Consider the following 18,149-nt stretch of genomic DNA (forward strand, 5'->3'; position numbering starts at 1 on the left):
TTGCACTATGTCGGGCTTCGGCGTCGGCGCCACCCACACTCCAGCTGCGCATGCTGTCGCCTCGTGCCGCAGGCTCGCGTCTCGTGCCGGCCCAGGAAGACAGCCGCAAAAAATGTCGCTCAAGTAACCAGTAAAGGATAAGACACCACGGGCGTTCAGCAAACCGAGCATGCACAGGGGGGGGGGGGGGGGGGGGGGTGCGGACCTCTGCCCCGTACTCCTCTTCCTTGCACGCGGGTGGTGCATGTAAGCGGAGGAGCGCGCGTTAGGGACACAGTCAGGGCTGTCTTCACTTGGTTTTCGCTGGACTTTACGCTTTGTTTGACTCGAGTGGATGCGATGAAAGTAAGAACACTTTCAACCAATAGCCGGGCACAACCCAACACCAGCGTCCCACCATTCTTTGGACGCAACGCTTCTCCTTCATTCAACGAATAGTAGTAATAAAGACGAAATAACAATTCAGCATTCCCAAACCGTACCCAATTCGCAACATTCACGCGAACCCCCCCCCCCCCCCCTCTGCGACGCATTTACTCGCGTTCCCCCAAGATGTTGGTGGCTTGTTTTTTTTTTTTTTTCTGACGACTGTATTGACCCCTCCTCCTACACAGAAAGCCTCTTGCATGCGCGTTTGCATGAATCGTGATTTAGCGCAGCCTCTGGCATCAATAACTCTGGTACCCAAGAGCTAGAATTTGCTCGAAAAAAGGCTGCATGTTTTGTACGCAAAATATATAACAGATTTTTTTTCCGTCAGATTTCATTCCCCATTAGGTCTCGCTACACTTCAAATGCAGATGCCGAACTATTTTCAATCGTATATTTATACTTGAAACGCGGTGTTAAGGGATCCTTAAAAAAAAAAGAGGGGAAAACTAGGGCGCAGCCTCACTGGCGACCACCTGCCAGTAACGCACTCCATCACCAAAGCAGGATTGGCCACCCTGGTGCAGTACTTGGCCACCATCTCCCTATTTACGCACAAGCGAACACTCAGCACTCAGTCCCCAGCGGCTGCTAAGCAACAGTCCAAGGCGGCTGTCATACCTGAGACGCAGTGGAGGGTGCTAAAAATCGGTCCGTGCAGGCCACCATTGAAATCTGAACTTGGCTATGTTCAACGCTAGAACGCTATATCTAGTGAGGCTAGTCTAGCTGTGCTATTCGAGAAATTAGAGGGTGTTAAATTGGATGTAATAGGGCTCAGAAAAGTTGAGAAAACGTGTGAGGCCGTTAGAGTGCTGAAGGACAGACACGTCCTATGCCTTTCTGGATTTGTTGACAGGAAAAAAAAAAAAAAACTAGGGGCAAGTTTTCTTATGCACAAAAATATATAGCACCAGTGAGAGGGTGACAAGCATCGTAATTAGGTTAAGAAATCTACAAAAATGAAGGTGGCACAGGCCTACGTACCTACATCGAGCCATGATGATCATTTGGTGGAACGCTTTCATGAAAACGTAGAGTCAGCCATTAATAAAGTCAAGACCAGTGTACAGCTCTGAAGGCGACCTTAATGCCAAAGTATAGGCAAGAAACAGGCCGCAGACCATGCAAGCAGTGGACGTGACGAAGTCCTAATGGCGAAACTAAAAGTGAAATAGTCTTTGTCCTTTGTGTTCACCCAGGCATTGTGCAGAATGTAGAAAGATCAGATGCAGTGACCGTAGAATGCTAAGAGCTCGTATCCACCTATAGATTAAAAAAGGAAAGGCATAAACTGATACGCAAGAACCAATTGATAAGCTAGCGTCGAGAGGGAAAGTACAGGAATTCATATTTTTGCTTCAGGATAGATTCGAGGTTCTGAACAAGGTAACCGACGTTAGCGGTTGACACAATGAACGAAACAAGGCGCGTTGAAAAACGGTGCAACTTCAAGCTGGTGCTCAAGGTGTTCATTCGTTATAACGTGTCCATTCGCTATAAGATGTTCATCCGTTATAAGGTGTTCATTCGTTATAAGGTATTCATGCGTTATAAGAACACCCTCCACTCCAACGCACCCTTTTAGAGATAGTTCGGTACAGTAAGGCACCGTAGAAAGATCAACGACGACAACTTCGAAGAACAGCCCCGGTTGAGGGCCAACAATTTGCAAAACTATACCGCATGATGCACGGTAAGCCTCCCATACTTCACGCAAGCATCCAGCATAATTCTCTCTACCACGCAGGTCACAACAGTCCGTTGTATCTTGAGTAAACTCGCGCTATTCCTTTCCAGTAATAAAATTTCGAAGGAAAGTAAATGAAAGAAATCATTTACAGTTCTCGGGGGTGAAAATGCTGTAGGCTCGTGTGCTCAGGTTTGGGTGCACGTAAAAAAGACCCCAGGTGGTCGAAACCTTCAGGGAGCCCTCCACTACTGCGTCTCTATGTATCATATGGTGGTTTTAGAACTTTATACCCCACATATCTATCTAACTGTCTATCTAGCAGCGCACGTGCCAGCCCTGCGTGAGCACGAGCTCCAACCCAGGGGCCAGCGCACGTTACGGAAAAAGAGTTAAAAGTCAGTGGCAGGGGCGTAGCCAGATATTTTTTAGGGGCGAATCTCTTTAGGCCGTGGGTCGTTCCCTCCTCTGTAGTAGAAGTAGTAGTAGTAGTAGTAGTAGTAGTAGTAGTAGTAGTAGTAGTAGTAGTAGTATGTAGCCACCTCTAGTTTTAAGTTGCTCAATATATGGCGGTTTGTGTATATATCCATGGGAATAATATAACTAGATGACGTTAGTGGTTTTCACAGCATACCCACGGAGTGAATCATGATGAGTGGAGCCAAGAGTCCATTCGCCAGTGCATCCATCCATGCGTCCGTCCGGACGGATGGACACACGCACGGACAGACGGATTCTTCGCACCACTCATCACTATTCACTTCGTAGATATGCTGTGATTTTTTTCAAGAGGAGGGGGGGGGGAGGCACCTCCTTGAAATGGTCACTGTTCACTGTCTATACCGTGGCAAAAAAAAATTTACGAGGAGGGGGGCAGTTAGTGTTTTACCCCCTGTCCCCTGTCTTGGCCCCTGGCCAGTAGATCACGACATCGAGAGACTCCACGTTCGCTCTCTCGCACTCGGTCGCTCCATCGGTTACGCCGGCAACGCCACTCAACGGCGTAACGGGCCCCTTAGGGAGGCGCGGTCTAACAAAAATAAACAACAGGAAAGTTGAAAGGAAACGAAACGTGAGTCGGCATGGATGAGCGGATGACGCGGGAAGCGACGCAGCCACAACTGGGTGAAGGTCTCGGCAGGCAGTCGGTGAATCGCGTGACAGGAGCGACCTGGTCGGGCCCCGTCTCATGATCGCTGGCTCGCTGCAGCGTCGATCGACAAAGCGCCCGTTTGGCGCGTTTTTTTTTACGCGGGCGCAGACGGAGTGTTGCGTCGGTTTGATCGATGTAGTGTTGCTGTCTGCAAAAGAGAAACAATGTGTGCGACTGGGCTACTTGGTGATCCGTTGTGGAAAGCAAACGTCCCAAGAATGGACGATAGCCCGATGGGGAGAACAGAGACTACCGCTGTGTAGAAATTTGGACGAGCTCCAACCGTGCAAGCTTGGACCAAGTCCTCGCTATCTCTGATGTATCTCTCTTTTTCTTTCGCCCACATTAGCGGAGTGTTTTTGCACAATGCGACAGAGAATCAGACACCGTTATATCCTAATCAGATCAGCTAGTGCCATTTTAACCACAAAAAACATAAGTTTCACTAAATAAATTGTTTTTTCTCCCTCTCCTTACTGACGCCGCGAAGATAACTACCACTCGAGTGACATAGTTCGCGCCCTCATTCCTCATTCCATGCCCTCAAGTACAACATTAAGGAGTTAGAAAAAAAATAACACTGCTCATTACGCACAGTGTCTCCCCCCCCCCCCCCCCGGCAAGAAAAAAAGGTAGGAAGACTACAGCCACTTCTGCTACCACAAGCAGAAAGTACTGTAAATTTAAGGGCTAATTTTTTTCATTAGAACTTCATTATTGAGAACTAGCAGACAATAATGCCAGGGAAAGTAGAGGGGTTGTTATTAGAAGTAACCGCAGTGCAAATGTGAAGAAATCAAAGCGGGCGAAAAGACAACTTGCCATCGACAGGATCCGAACCTGCGACCTTCGATAATGCGTCCCATGTTGTACCACTGACCTATACGGTGGCGGTCATCCACTTCATAAGGTAGATATGTGTGTTTAGAAAAAAGTTGGTAATGATTTAGAGTACTTGGTACTCTATTATGGGAGATCAAAAAGCCGTCCCGTGGGCCTCACCTTTCATGAGGCCGTATCGGAAGAAATTACGCCATGAACAAGTTCACGGTACAAAGCGTCACAGGCGCCTTTCTTTTGGATTTAAGTGTGGGAGCGTGAGTCAGCGCCACCTGTTGCCATTACGGCGACTGTGGAACACTCTTTTTTGCGTGCTACAAAACCTTCGAGTGAGGGAGTACGAACTTTATTTTGGTCCCGAGAAAAAAAGATAGCGGTGCCGAAAGCCCCAGCAATCAATCCGGCAGCACTACCCAGGTCGGGACCGGTAGACAAGAGTCCTTCGGTGACGGCCCGGGCCCTCTGGACAGCCTTGACCTGAGTGATGGCCTCTGTGCTTCGATGGGTCCCAGAAGAACTGGTCAGAAAAGTCTGTACCCTTGTGGGCAGAACTCAGCCGGAACACGTGGTCGAAATTATTATATTCGTGGCGAATATTCACCCGGCGAACTTGACCACATGAAAGAAATTATTCGCGCAGTTGCGGCAACGTTGAGTGTTGCAGTGCGACTTTCCCCTTCTATGCTTAAATCATAATACAATAAGGTCAAGATTGAGAAAGTTTTCCTGGTTGTCTCAATGCCTTGTGGTAGTTATGAAAGCATCCCACGCATTGTGGGAATCGGTGTAATGCTGCACAGCTTCGTTATAGCCCAGGCGTTACGAAGCGTATCTATCTATCTATCTATCTATCTATCTATCTATCTATCTATCTATCTATCTATCTATCTATCTATCTATCTATCTATCTATCTATCTATCTATCTATCTATCTATCTATCTATCTATCTATCTATCTATCTATCTATCTATCTATCAAAACAGTGCTTTCGAAACGCGTTTGTTCTGCATTGAAGGCGGTGGCAAGTCAAGTTCAAGCTTTTGTTCAAGTTAAAGAAGCATTTCCGCATACTGAGGTTAGAGTGGAAAACATTGCGAAATCTCGTCAATCTTCCTGCGTGTCCTTTCCGCTATCTCCCTCATTCTTTCACCGTCGTTGATTGCACCGCTATTGGTGATTGCCCCACGGACCGATTTTCCCACGAACCCCCAAATCGTGCTTCCTCGCAATTTACCTCCTACCCGCCCATGGCGTCTGAAGGCAAACCTCTCAGGCCTGTCACTGTCGAGAATTATTCGTAACTGCAGCCTTGGAAACAAAAAATATGCTTATTGCGCTCTCGCAGAAAGGCAAGGAACAAAAGAAAATATACCCTAGAGACAGAAAGCGTTAACTTCGGCCCGTACAGAGAAACAGAACAATATCGGAGGCTTGCCAACGCAGAACACCGCACGACTGTTTACACCGCCGAAAACCACTTCAGTTTTCGCTTTTGGCACATTGGCCCATCGCGCGACACGCCACAGCTCATCCTTTCGCTTTCGCGTCGGCTTGTCCCGGCGACACGCTTCGCCGCCCCGCGACGAGATTTCCATTGTCGGGACGGCGTTCGTGACAGCCGAGGCGGCGGAGCCCTGTCGCCTCGCGTGACGGACGTGAGAAGTCGCTCCGTGGCCGGCAACGCCGGGCCCCGCCTTCGACGCGTCTGGGACTTCCGTGTATGCACACAGACGCGCCCTGCGCAGTCGCCGGTAGCGGTATCAGTAACAAGAGAAGGAAGGAAATGTGGAGGGTGGTAAGGGTGCGTTTAACTCGCTCCATTATTTTTTTCTTCTTAGCGATAACATACTCATAAGGTTATCTGATAACTCCTCAAGCTTGGTAGACCCGATGCTGGAGCTTAAGCAGAGTACTTATCTCACTAAGGACCGGCTGCCCCGATTCATGGGAATGAACTCTCAAGGAGTGGAGGAGTCTCGAGTAAAAGAGAGTAAAATGTCTTTCAAAAAGTTTAGTAAAGAAGCAAAGGAAAATGAAAAAGTATAGTAAAGAGGAATGGATCTTCGAGTAAATGAGAGCAATGGAGTTTAAGTTTGGTAATGAACTTTCGAGGAAAAAGTACAGCATATGAATATAGTGGCGAATAGGTATAGCGTTAAGGATTTAGTTGGTTCGTTCTCAAAACGAGAAGGGGGGGGGGGCGGGGTGGCAAACCTTACCTGGGTGGTACTCGCCATCGTCAACTTACGCTTGCCAGGACGTTGGCTCTATACCTTGGCCTGACCCTTTTCCATAACGTAAAAAAAAAAGCGAAAAAATATTTTCGCCACCAAATATTCGCCTCTCTCTTTCTCTCCTCTCACCAACGTCGTTTAGACACTGACTTATGTGTGGCAATGTGCAGTCGGCAACTTTACATGGCGACTAGTTACCTAACGTGCGCAGCTATGTCATTTACCTGTTTGTGCCAGGGTTTTTAGCAACCCTGGAACTCGGGACGCATCTGTAATGCTTTCGAGGTGTCGCCGCGAGTAGCTGCGTATTTAATGCTGATAAACTCGTGTTCTACGAAAAATAAAGAGAGAAAAAGAAGAGAGAAAAGTAAATGTTTCTTCGGGTGCTGGTGGTGTCGATATCGAATCTTCCGATCTCGCCGTTGGCGAGTTTCAGAGCCCCCGGACAGGTCCTGTCAGTTGGCAAGAATCAGCCGTTGTGGATACCGTTACTGTCAACTCTGTTGTCCTTGTCGTCATTATTGTCACTTCTCAATTGTCGATTGTTTGATACCAGTTCATTCTGTCAATAAATCCATACGGGCTTAATATGGATCCCTGTGCCAGTCTCGGTTGGACGCCCTGTTTTCTTATTGTTTTACCTTAATTTCGAGTTTCGTTTCACACGTTACAAACGTGCCACGCTCTCCAAACCTTTCCGAACTTGTCAGCTTGTCGCGACCTCCTTTTCCAGTCGGAATTTTTCGGGTCGCGTTGACAGTGAAGCCGGGCTTAAGCCTACAACGCATTCCCTTCCGGAGTTCTGCAGCACGTGCAAGGGCATATGTCGTCATACTCGCGTGACCCGATATTGAAGCGGCTCAAAAACAAACGGCAGCGACCGTTCACAGCATCGAACAATGTGAGCATTTGTACAAGAGCCGCGTATTTGCCATGCGAACCACACTGAAAGGTATGCGCGAGTTTGCCGAGGCGTGACCGTAAATGTGTGCACTAGGGGCGTTCACGAAACGTCTCACGAGGAGATGCGTAGATACCAAATGCCATTTTCCTGCAAGAGATCTTGCTTCTTCTTGGCGTGCTGGGGCAGTTTCGAGGACGTCGGTCTGCAGCGTCTTGTGAAAAGCGTTACGTATTTGTCCAGAGACAACAAAGTGAAGCTCTGATGCTCCATTCTGTGTTGTACAGAGAGGCGTGTTTTCGTAGTTGTGCGGAGGTCCGCAGTGGGTACACATTGCGAAAGTTTTTTACACTCTGTCAACGAAATATCCACGAAGATGACTGAACGCTGGTGTCGTATTTCTTATTGTTGTTGCGCTTCGCTCACCTCTGCAGTTGTGTGGAGGCTACTACCCCATCAAGCTTAGCCACTGGTCACTAACGGTATGCAGGCATCTGGACTATCGGTCTTTGTGAAGCTTCAGCTTCCTAGTGTCTGAATGGATGACAGGGCTGATTATATGAAAGAAGGGAACGGTTCGTGGGTCTCGTTTTCTCGTTAGACAGAACCAATGAAAACAACTTGCAGTATGAGCCAGGCAAAAAAATAGAGGACGTTATGAGACGTTTTTAGCGGTTGTATAACGATTATTAACAAAATCGAAAATGTCAAAGGGGACGAAAACGCACCCTTTTCGTCGGTGGAGTCTTAGTTCACAAACAATGCGTTACTCGTCCGACGCTTCACCAATTTAACGACGACAATGGGTGGTCTCTCGTTCACTTTGTTCGGTATTTATGTGACTTGAATTCATGGGAGTGTTAACCAGTGCGACCTATAGCTAAGGTGGCGGGTGTGAGAAACTCTTATCACTTGGTTTCCTTGGTTATAACGTACCATAGTAATACGTATACGGTTACACACGCCAGATATGCTCTGTGGGTTTGAAGCTCGCCTTAGTAGAGGGTGCCGTTAATTTAGCCCACCTATAGCGCCTCTTTGACGTGCACTCTAATCGCACAATACACGGGCCTCTGTCAATTCTCTTCCACAGAAATTCGACCACCGCAGCCGTAATCAAACCAGCGACCTGCTGGTCAGCAGTGACGGTATCATTGATTTACCGGCTTTAGCGACCACAGACTTTTTAAGTTTCAACTGGAACGTCGCGGTATGAAGTAGTCTTGACCGAATAGAACTTTCACAACATTTGTCGGTATTTAACATCCAAAAACCATTATATTATTATGAGCGACGCCGTAGTGAAGGGCTCCGGAAATTTCCTTAACCTAGGGTTTTCTTAACGTGCGCCGAAATATAAGTACATAGACCTCAAGTATTCTCACCTTCATCGAAAATGTGGCCACCGCTGCAGGGATTCGATCTCGCGACCTGTGAGTCAGCTGTCTAGCACCGTAACACTTGACCACCGCGACGGGTTATATGGAAACTTCTTAAACGCAGAGGAAGAGTGTCACGCACATGTTCATGTTTGCGTGGCATAACGTAAGAAGACATCAACGCAGAACGCACATCCGGTGTATAAGAAACAACTTTCGATATTGCTTTATTTTGTATCTTCATTCTTAATTAAAGCTCCAGAAGACAACAAGTCAGCGCTCGACTAGCATTGGGCTCCTCTGTATTGCAGCGCACCGCCCGGACAGCCCGTCGTCTCTTTCACCTTGTCGTATCGCGCAATGCAAACAACGCGCCCTCTACAGTCGGTTTACGTCGCATGATGCAGAAGAAAAAAGCACACACACTAACACACAGTGCACATCCAGCGGGCATCATCAAAGCCACGCGAAAATAGCGAACACTTTCAAGTCGACACGCGTGGCACTAGAACTGAAATGGCCGAAGACAGAGCAGCAGCATTGAAAAGTTGTTACAGCTTTGTTATAGTAAGGCTTATATAAGGAATTTTGTCTTTGTTATGTAACCATTACACGACGCCTTGGCCTTTACCATTGCCCGCAAGCTGAATGCAGCCATCGATCCCCTCCTCAAATCCTATTCGAGAGGACTAGGAGTTGACGCTGGTTAGCTGATCCGGCCTCGGCGCTTCCTCATTGCGACAGCAAAAGCAGCAGTGTCGTGCAATGACGTCCCGGACTGAGGGCGTCGTTTAGTCTGCAGGGTCCTTTCGAAGGCCCACGCGCTCTCCTTCACAATAAAGTCTTTCCCCGCCACCCTGTCTTTTAGAAATATTGGCTGATTCATCATGGACACAATTACAGAGACAGTGAACGCCGTAACTCAACAACCAGCGTCCACCAGGTGTCGCTTCACTTTGCAAATTCTTCATCTAGCGCTAAAAACATGTATGCCCTTTACTCATTTGGTAATGGTAATAGCCAGAATAGGCTGAGAAAGATACTACTCTCGTTGGAGATAGTGTTCAGTGCGAACATTACCAGCGTGGACTGCCTTTGGATGCGCCTCGTCAATAGCACCAACATTGACATGCTGCAGCTTATAGGTGTCAGTGTGCCTGACTCGTTACCTTATAAACCCCTCAGCTAATATTCTGTCATGCGCACGAGATTCTGAATGTCGAGTGCTTTTTTTCTCTCGCCCATGCTAACCGCAGACTGTATGTTCAGCTGTTTTTTTTTTTTGTCTTAACTATACGTTCGTAATGGCCGCTTTTGTGGAGAATCTACAACTATGAAACTCACATATTGGGTAGTATACACGTCTGCGTGCGTGCTCGAAGAAAACCCCTGCACTCCACAATCTGCCACAGCTCGCCATCCTTTTTGAGGCCGTCTAAGAGATTCGGAATTGAAAGGCTGCAGCTGCTAGTACACAATCGTCAGCAAACTTAACGAACGCTTGGCAGCATGTTCTGAAACAGTTTCACTGATGACGCTAGCGCCTCGTAGCTTTGATGTCTGTTGCCGAGATGTTGCTCATACATGACGAAATACCATCAAAGTTTATCAAAGTATTATCTCGGCAACAGCACTCAGCGCTTCGCTGCTGGCATCCGTCAAACTAGCCAAGGTCACGCGTCGGAGAGTTCGTGTCAAACTTGCTGACGACTGCACACGTGCGAGCCAGGTGAATGGTAAAGACACGTGGACTTTCACGAACTTGAATAATTTGGCCTATCGCGGGAATTCAGTACTCCTTTTCCAAGCTTTACGAAGCCTGACATATCTTAACCTTACCGGCGGTTCATAAGTCTTGATTGATGATGGTTAACCTCCCTGTATTTCCTTTACCTCTCTGTCTCTCTATTGATTGATGATGTGTGATGTTCTGTGGCGCAAAGGCCGTTTGACGGCCCTTGCTTCCAGGAAAAAAGCCGCGGGAACCACAGCTTACCATCAGTCAGTGTTGAACCATTCGACACAGCGACGAAGCCTTCTCTCTCTCCAAGCTTAAAGATGGTGTTTTGTGCTGCTCTCTTTCTTAAAGACCTCAGGGCAAGTGTCACGAACGCTTATTGACCTGCTGCAGAAGTCACTGTTACGAGATTCGTTAGCGGCATTACACACTTCACACTCTCGAAAATAACAGACGCGTGAAATGTCTGCAGTGCCCCTCAAAGAACAGTTGTGCCCATAATCAACCTCTGCATGTAGACGAAAGTTCAGAACGTGTTACAAACTGGAGCCAACAAGTGAAGCTCGCGGTATGCGAGGCGCAATTGATATATCGATACACACGCTTTTCACAGTTGTACACACGGGACCATAAGCGGCACACTTCGTTAATTAGTATACATAGCACGTTCACACGCTAAGCGCTGGAGGTAGTACACAGTCATCCTCGGCAAAATGCGCATTATAGTTTACAGCACAAGTGTCCACAGCACACGATTCGGCGAAATCAAGAGGCTTTCTCGCTAAGCAATCAGCGTAAGAAATCACGCAAAAATCCGACACAGATTTAGCCGTTCCAGCCGGTTATGGGTGTCGGCAAGCCATCAATTCAATACGTTAAAAGGAAAAAAAAAGCAACCACAACTCGAATGACTTCTTGACTGGGCTTCTATTTTTGACACTGTCGATTTCCCCTGTTTGGTCAGATACGGTAACGGTGGCTTTTCAAGCCAACGAGGAAGCCCAAAGTAGCTCTCTGGGCCAATCAAAGTTTACCAATGGCGGAATTCGAAAGTGTCCAAAATAACACCCGCTGCCAGCTTCTTAGCCCAACGGCATCCCTGGTAGTCATTGTGACGTCATCGGTAAATGTGCAAAACAAAAACGTGAGTTCTTTCACGAAAACGAAAAGGTCTGTAATACGACATTCGAGACGGTAGTGGATCTAAAACGAAAGCTACTTGGTCCACGCCTCAGTCGACGCAAGAAGTCAAGTCGGCAACCGAAGCACCGCCCGAAATCGAATGACCTCGAACTCTCGACTCAATGCTTATAGATGCTCTTCGGCTTTAACGTCATGTGTTAAGGCATTGGTCACAATGATCAGTAAATGGAATGGGCGTGGGGTGTGTATATAGTTGTTGTGGATCTGGTAACACGCATGCGGATAATGATTTCGCTGCACGCAATGCTTTGCTGCTTCAGCATACGAAACATAGAGAGTTCGACGAAGCGAATTTTGGCAAAACGGCTCGCTCAGAGTGAAAAAAAAAATGTAAATCTAGTCACGTACGTCAGCACTGAGGAGCCCTCAAAGTAAGAGAAAGTATTAAAGACTTCGCTAACGTTGTACTAAATGCAGATATATCTCTTACATAATGTTTACTGCCATTCATTTGACGCTATGAGCCTTAGCCAACGAGAAGAACAAAGAAAAAAATTGCGAGGGTTTCGCGCAACAGGATTATATGAACAAGGACACATTGAGTTCGCGCTTTTCCTTTCTCTCCTTCACTCTCTAAAAAAAAAAGAGAATGTGTGACTCTTTTGGTGACTACCCACTTGCACAAACACGATTCCCTTTATATAGACATGTGAACTCTTTTTAGGGACCCACGAATTTCCTAAGAGAGTATATTGATCACCAAAGAGCATTTACGTATCTGTTTAAAGGGAGTCATACATGGCTAGGTAGAATCCACGAAAATAGTCAAAGGAAACTTCTTTTTCTCTCTCTCTCTATCTATTTGAGTTCTTTACTGCACCTGAGTACAGTGAAAACTTGGTTAACAGACCTCCTTATCGGTTAATATACATGCTCGAAGCTATGCTATTACACCACAACTGTAAACGCGCCCACATTAAGTATATAGAGGACATCTTCGACGAAACACCAACTCGTTAGATGCCGCGACAAAACACCGAGATGCCACAACTCGTACTTTTCTAAAGCCGGCCTGAGCCGAGTAACGCGGAAAAAAAAACTTCTAAGATGATCTGAAAAAAATATTTCGAAAATATCAAGTTCATCTTGTTTCTGCAGCGCTGTCAGTGTCATCACGGCTAGGGTGGAACGTAAGGCTGCCCCGGATGTCGAGTGCGTGCCGTAGTCTGGCCGAACAACACGGATACATTTTAATCAATTAGTCTACTGGAATTAGCTTGTCATTACTGATGGTTAACGAAGTATACCGGTATTCACAGTTACCCCCACCTATCACACATCTATTCCCCTCTACTCACATTAGTATCTCTCTTTTTTTTTTGTCTCACAGGCGCCTTTGCTACATGAAGGCCTACCCTTGGGCTTGCCACTTGATACATTTAATCCCGCATAGATGTTCACTTAATTATTTAGAGTTGATTTTGTTTTTCCTTCTTCACACGAAGACTTCACGTGGGTCGGGCCCCAAATTAAGCCATCGCACTAAAAATAATTAATCGACAATGTTCTTGTAACGAGGAATCCAAGGGGCCCATCTACTCCGACACAGCTGTGATGACATTGCTGCGGGTTACCAAGCCAGAAACGGGATGGCGTTGACCAAGGTCCAGGGAGCTGCTCTCATCGAGTAATTAAAAAAAAATGAACATGAACCACTGACGTAGTTCCGGCATCATTGGATACGCGATGTGTCTTGAGTACTCGCAGGACTCATAATTTTATGACGTGACTGAACGCTTCCACCAGCTTCCATGAAGTGATGGGACATATTTTGCGTTGTCTCTTTGGCATTGCGGTAACTCGAAAGCGCATCCCCGTGGGCTGACCACATGGTAGGGATCACTACATCCGAGTCAACAGTTTATGCATCTGCAGAGTTTCATAGAACAGCTGTTTGGCTGACTGCCATTTCGTCCTAAACATTTCATCAATCTGCATATCGACACCTACTTGATAGAGCTTGTCGCAAGGTAGATTTACAACTAGGTGCTCTGGTGCTAGCGCGGCAACATTGGGGGCTGTTTGGGCCCTAGTCATAGTTCAGGAAGCAAACCGTGCTGTATCTCGAGTCTCTGGAGACGACGACTCTGGAACGTACGTGCACAGGGGTAAGCTCGGCTGAGCTACTCGATGGGCTTTCGTCTGGGGTGCTCTCTCGGGATCGTATCATCTACCGTACCTAGCACCTCCACCAAAAACTGTCACGAAGACACAAGGACGCGGGCAGAAAATAGGGCGTTTACTTTCGGCACTAAAGGCCAGAAAACGAACACCAGAGCACGCGCCCACAAAACTACTTCATTATTCTCCTCAGAAGCTGGCCACTATAGTTGTCAGCCTACCTTGCGCCAATAAGACATTCACACAAAACTGTGCTGCCTGTCAATGCGGTCCTGACTGACCAAGTAGTACGAGATAGAAGCTGGCTCAGATGACACGGGCGTCGCTATACTTTATAAATAAAGGGAGTACTGATAACTCCTATTTTTACGGATGTATGATCCTCGTTCCCTATTTACTCCGTCTTTTTTTTTGTAGTTCTCGTATTCTCGAGTAGATAACACCATAGAGACACACAGTTAACTTCAAAACGTCAACTTCAATAGAATAGTCATTTCTATCCAGTACGCTATGTTAGCACAGCAAAATTGCTTCAATGTGACGCAAAACACCCCCTGCAAAGTGGAGTTCAATACGGAGTTATCGGTTACTTTGGTGAAAAAAAAGAATCCAGCACTCTCTTTGCTCACGCAGTTTTCACCTAGTCTACCACAGTTCACTGGACCTCGTCAACTGCCATCGCCGTTTTAAGAAGGCGCCGACACATCAGTGCACTTCGAAACACAAAACTATAGCCTCAGCAGCAGCATGACAGTCTCATCGTCGCTAGTGCACCGGCGTCGCCGTCACGGTCGGCTTGATTCTGAGCCATGGAAACTTGGCACCCTTCGGTATAGACTTGGTCCTGCGTATGTCGCTTTCAGAAGCGGCCCTTTTCGGCTGGCGGCTCGAGGGGGACTTGGACTTGTGGCTACTCTTGGAGGCGCTGCGCGAAGAGGAGGCCTTGCTCTCCTTGTTCAAGACGGACTGGCTGCGGGAGACGCGCAGCGATGCCTCGGACGGCGTCGCGTGGTGGCTCACACCCGGAATGTAAAGCACCACGGTGTCCCGCTGGTAAGCTGGCTCACTGATCACCGAGCCGGCCACCGAGCCCTGGGTTGAACCGGGCACGGACCCGGAGGCGACGGCTGAGGACCGACTGGGGCTCGCCTGGATCCGCGGAGAACGGGGCGAGGACGACTTAGACACCCGACCGTTGGACGAAGACGCGGCGGCTCTTGCCTGCCTTGCCTGCGAGTATGCGTGGGGTACATCGGTCAGACTTTGCTGGGCGCGTGGAAAAGCCGTGAACATCAGAACTAGCAAAGGAAACATGAAAAGACAGTGACAGAACAGGAGCAATGAGAGTTCTTAGATAGGCTCTGCCTAGTCGCCTTCTTCCTCTGTGTCTGTTGTTTTCTTTACTTGTTTCCGTCTTCATTCACGTACAAGGTGGCTCAAGTCTCGACTCTCGACTTTTATGAAACAATCTTTTGAAGTGCGGTCATTCGAAAGATCAGTTCGACAGGATATCTTGGTATATTACCTTATTTAGAATTCTAAGGATATGCCAACTGTGAAAAGGTTATCCACAGTTCGCATACATAGCATCCAAAGATGGCGTAGGGATCACTCATGTGGTTTTCACTTTGTTCCCTGGGCTTCCTTCATTTTTTTCAAAGTACGGCTGATAAAAATGAGACACAGTCATGACAGAAGTTGCTTATCTGTCGACACAGTTGGCGGAGCATTGCCGGCACGTGCTTTTGGTATATATACATCGTGTAACGTGTTGTGCGTGTCTATGTTTTCACAAAGACTAATGAAATTCGTACGTTCGCATAAAATGCCCACTTGCCTGATAGGCAGCAGCCAGGCCACCTCGCACCGAAGTCTGATCAGAACTGACGGAGCGCGGCCCGCGCGACGGAGACCTCCGGTGAGTCCTGGACAGGCTGCCGTTGTCGAGCAAGGTGGGCGACGCGTCTCGAGAGCTGGACTTGGTCGTCTTCTTCTTGGATGACCGGTCTCCTCCCATTGACGCAGTGTACGTGAACACGTACCCGCTGCTGGGCACTGTCACGTCCGCGTCGGCCATCCCTCGACGGTAGTCTTTCTCTATGTCTCGGACCCACACCCCAGACGTCGACGTGGTCGGAGAGCCCGTCCTAGACCTCTCGGTCTCCGAGACCCTGGCCGGCACGTTCTCGTAGCTCAGCTCACGCTTCTTGGAGTCGTACGCCTTGAGCACGCTGCCGGGCCTGCTGCCGGCGTCGCGACCCAGTATACCAGGCTCGCTGTTGATGCTGGAGGTGTCCGAGTCGCGACGCTTGTCGTCGTGCTCCCAGCGCCCCAGGTTGAAGCCGAAGCTGCGGCTTGACGACTTCACCCGCCGGATGCTTCCGTACTCGGGCTCCGGGGTCGTGGAAACGTCGCCGCCTCGTCTCAGCGTCGGTGACGAAGACGAGGCTCGGCTTCGATCGTAGTACTCGTAGTCGCGGTCGTCAACGTAGCGAGGGTTGGACGTAATCGGGTAGTCCACCACTACTTCGGGGTGGTGCACGTGTATCTCGGGAGTCTTGAACGTGGTTGTCTTCTTGCTCTTGTCTACCTGGCTGTAGAGGTGTGAAACGTCGCCACTGGTCGCGAAGAACTCTTCCAAGTCGAAGGGTTTGACCTGGGGGAGAGAAAGGGACCGCCGATCGTTGTACATGGCGGTGGTGCTATTCGATTGATTGCAATTTTTGTTGCTATTCTAACGAATTTTCACACTTCATTTCTCCATGGCATGAAGTGTCAATGGTTCATTCAACAGTAACATGATATGGTGAAAGACGTCACTCCTTGGCCACTCATGGTTCTAGCGCCACAGAATTTCACAAAGCATCGTCATCGTTTTGAAATGTCCAGCGTATGTGTGGTAGTGTACCCACCCAGGTGCACTGATGAAAATGACGCACGAATGAAGGTGTTGTCAAGCTGCTTCGAAGGCGATAACGTGGAGCACAGATTGGGCCTCTACCCTCGACCGATGAAATTCAGGCGCACATCACAATGTGTCATGCTTAGAAAAAATGTTGACCATGAAAGCGCCCCTATTGTACAGTGAACCAAGCTATTAAAGCACTGATTTATTGTCGTTAGTTTTCTGCGTTAACAGCCCTTGCTGTCTACGTATAAAACGTATTCTATTAAAGCCTGTCTGGCAAAAGGAACAAGCATATGATGGAACGCCAACTACATGCTAATTAATTATTCATGTGCATTTCACTGGCGTGTGCAGAGAGAGATATAGATATCTTAAAAACAAAAAAAAAACAATGACCGAGGTATACCAAAACCGTTTCCCAGTTTGCCATCCTACACTAGAAGACATGTCTGAAAGGGTGGAACACCTTCTTATAGGGATAATAACAGTCCATTTCAGGTTATTACATGTCTTCTAGGTAGAACACAAGTAATCTTTCAAGAGCAGGTCTTAGAGTCATCAGCTATGGATCTTGCGCAAATGTATATGAATTGTGCCTGTTCGCATATATTTGACTGTGAATAAAGATTTGATTAATGATTGCTTGCTTCACTGATTTGCTGGCTAATTAAACTTTATTCAAAATAAAATAATTAATTATTGGACAAAGGCCTTTCAAATGAACGCTGCCTGCGGGGCTCTGAAAGAGCTCACCTGTGTCGCCTTGTCTACCATGACGGGCATCTCTTCCTCTTCTTCGACCGGCTCGTTCTCCTTGTTCTCGTTGTTGTTGACTTCCTCAAAGTCTTCCTCCCTGACGAGTGTGCCGGTGCCCGCGCTGCGGACCTCCTTCTTCGAGGCGGACGACTTCTTCCGAGTGAGGGGAGCCAAGATGACCTTGACGCCGTCGACCAGCCGGTTGCTGCGCTTGGGCGCCGGACTCCTCTGGAGCTCGATGGGCGTCCCGGGCCTCGTGTACTCCTCGACCGAGTAGCTGCGAACCACGGACGGGGGAGGAGGTATCGGAGGTGGGGACGACTCCCTGGAGCTACTCGCCGGCGGGTCGTGCCGCAGCGTCGCCTCACGGTCGAACTTCTGCACGATCCGCCGGACGTGGTTCCTCTTCACCACGGGCGAGTCCGGTCTTCGTCGCGGCGACCGAGACGCCGATGCCGAGGACGCGCTTCGGGCTACGGACGACGGACCTCGCGCGTGGTGGTGGTGATGGTGCCCGGAGGAGTCCGACACCGTGGTCTCCAGCGGTACGGGATCTTCTTCGGTGATGCGGCTGCCGCTGGCGGTTTTGTCGTGGTGGTGCCGGTTTTTGTACACCTTGAACCAGAACTTCTTCTCTGGCGAAGGGGGCACCTGTGCAGAGAAGAGGGCGTGGATTACCTACCACACAGAAAAAAAACGGAAGAAAAGGTAGTCAACCGACACCTTATCAGGCGATATGACACACTAATTTACACCAATTCGGCTAAATGCAGTGAAATAACACTTGAACAAACGT

General features: G+C 48.3%; 1 protein-coding gene across 2 annotated transcripts in view; it reads right to left on the reverse strand.

Moving 5' to 3' along the window:
* Positions 1-14,147: 14,147 nt before the first annotated feature.
* Positions 14,148-18,149, reverse strand: part of LOC119163739 (uncharacterized) — a 124,763-nt gene continuing 120,761 nt past the window's right edge. For both annotated transcript variants that reach the window (XM_037415803.2, XM_075873484.1), the window contains 3 exons: positions 17,351-18,004; positions 15,527-16,345; positions 14,148-14,919 (listed from right to left, as the gene is read on the reverse strand). In XM_037415803.2, coding sequence (XP_037271700.2) covers positions 14,455-14,919; positions 15,527-16,345; positions 17,351-18,004 — 1,938 coding nt within the window. In that variant the 3' untranslated portion in view covers positions 14,148-14,454. The remainder of the gene's footprint in view (positions 14,920-15,526; positions 16,346-17,350; positions 18,005-18,149) is intronic.

Source organism: Rhipicephalus microplus, chromosome 9, assembly GCF_043290135.1.
Source record: "Rhipicephalus microplus isolate Deutch F79 chromosome 9, USDA_Rmic, whole genome shotgun sequence".
Classification (NCBI taxonomy): Eukaryota; Metazoa; Arthropoda; class Arachnida; order Ixodida; family Ixodidae; genus Rhipicephalus; species Rhipicephalus microplus.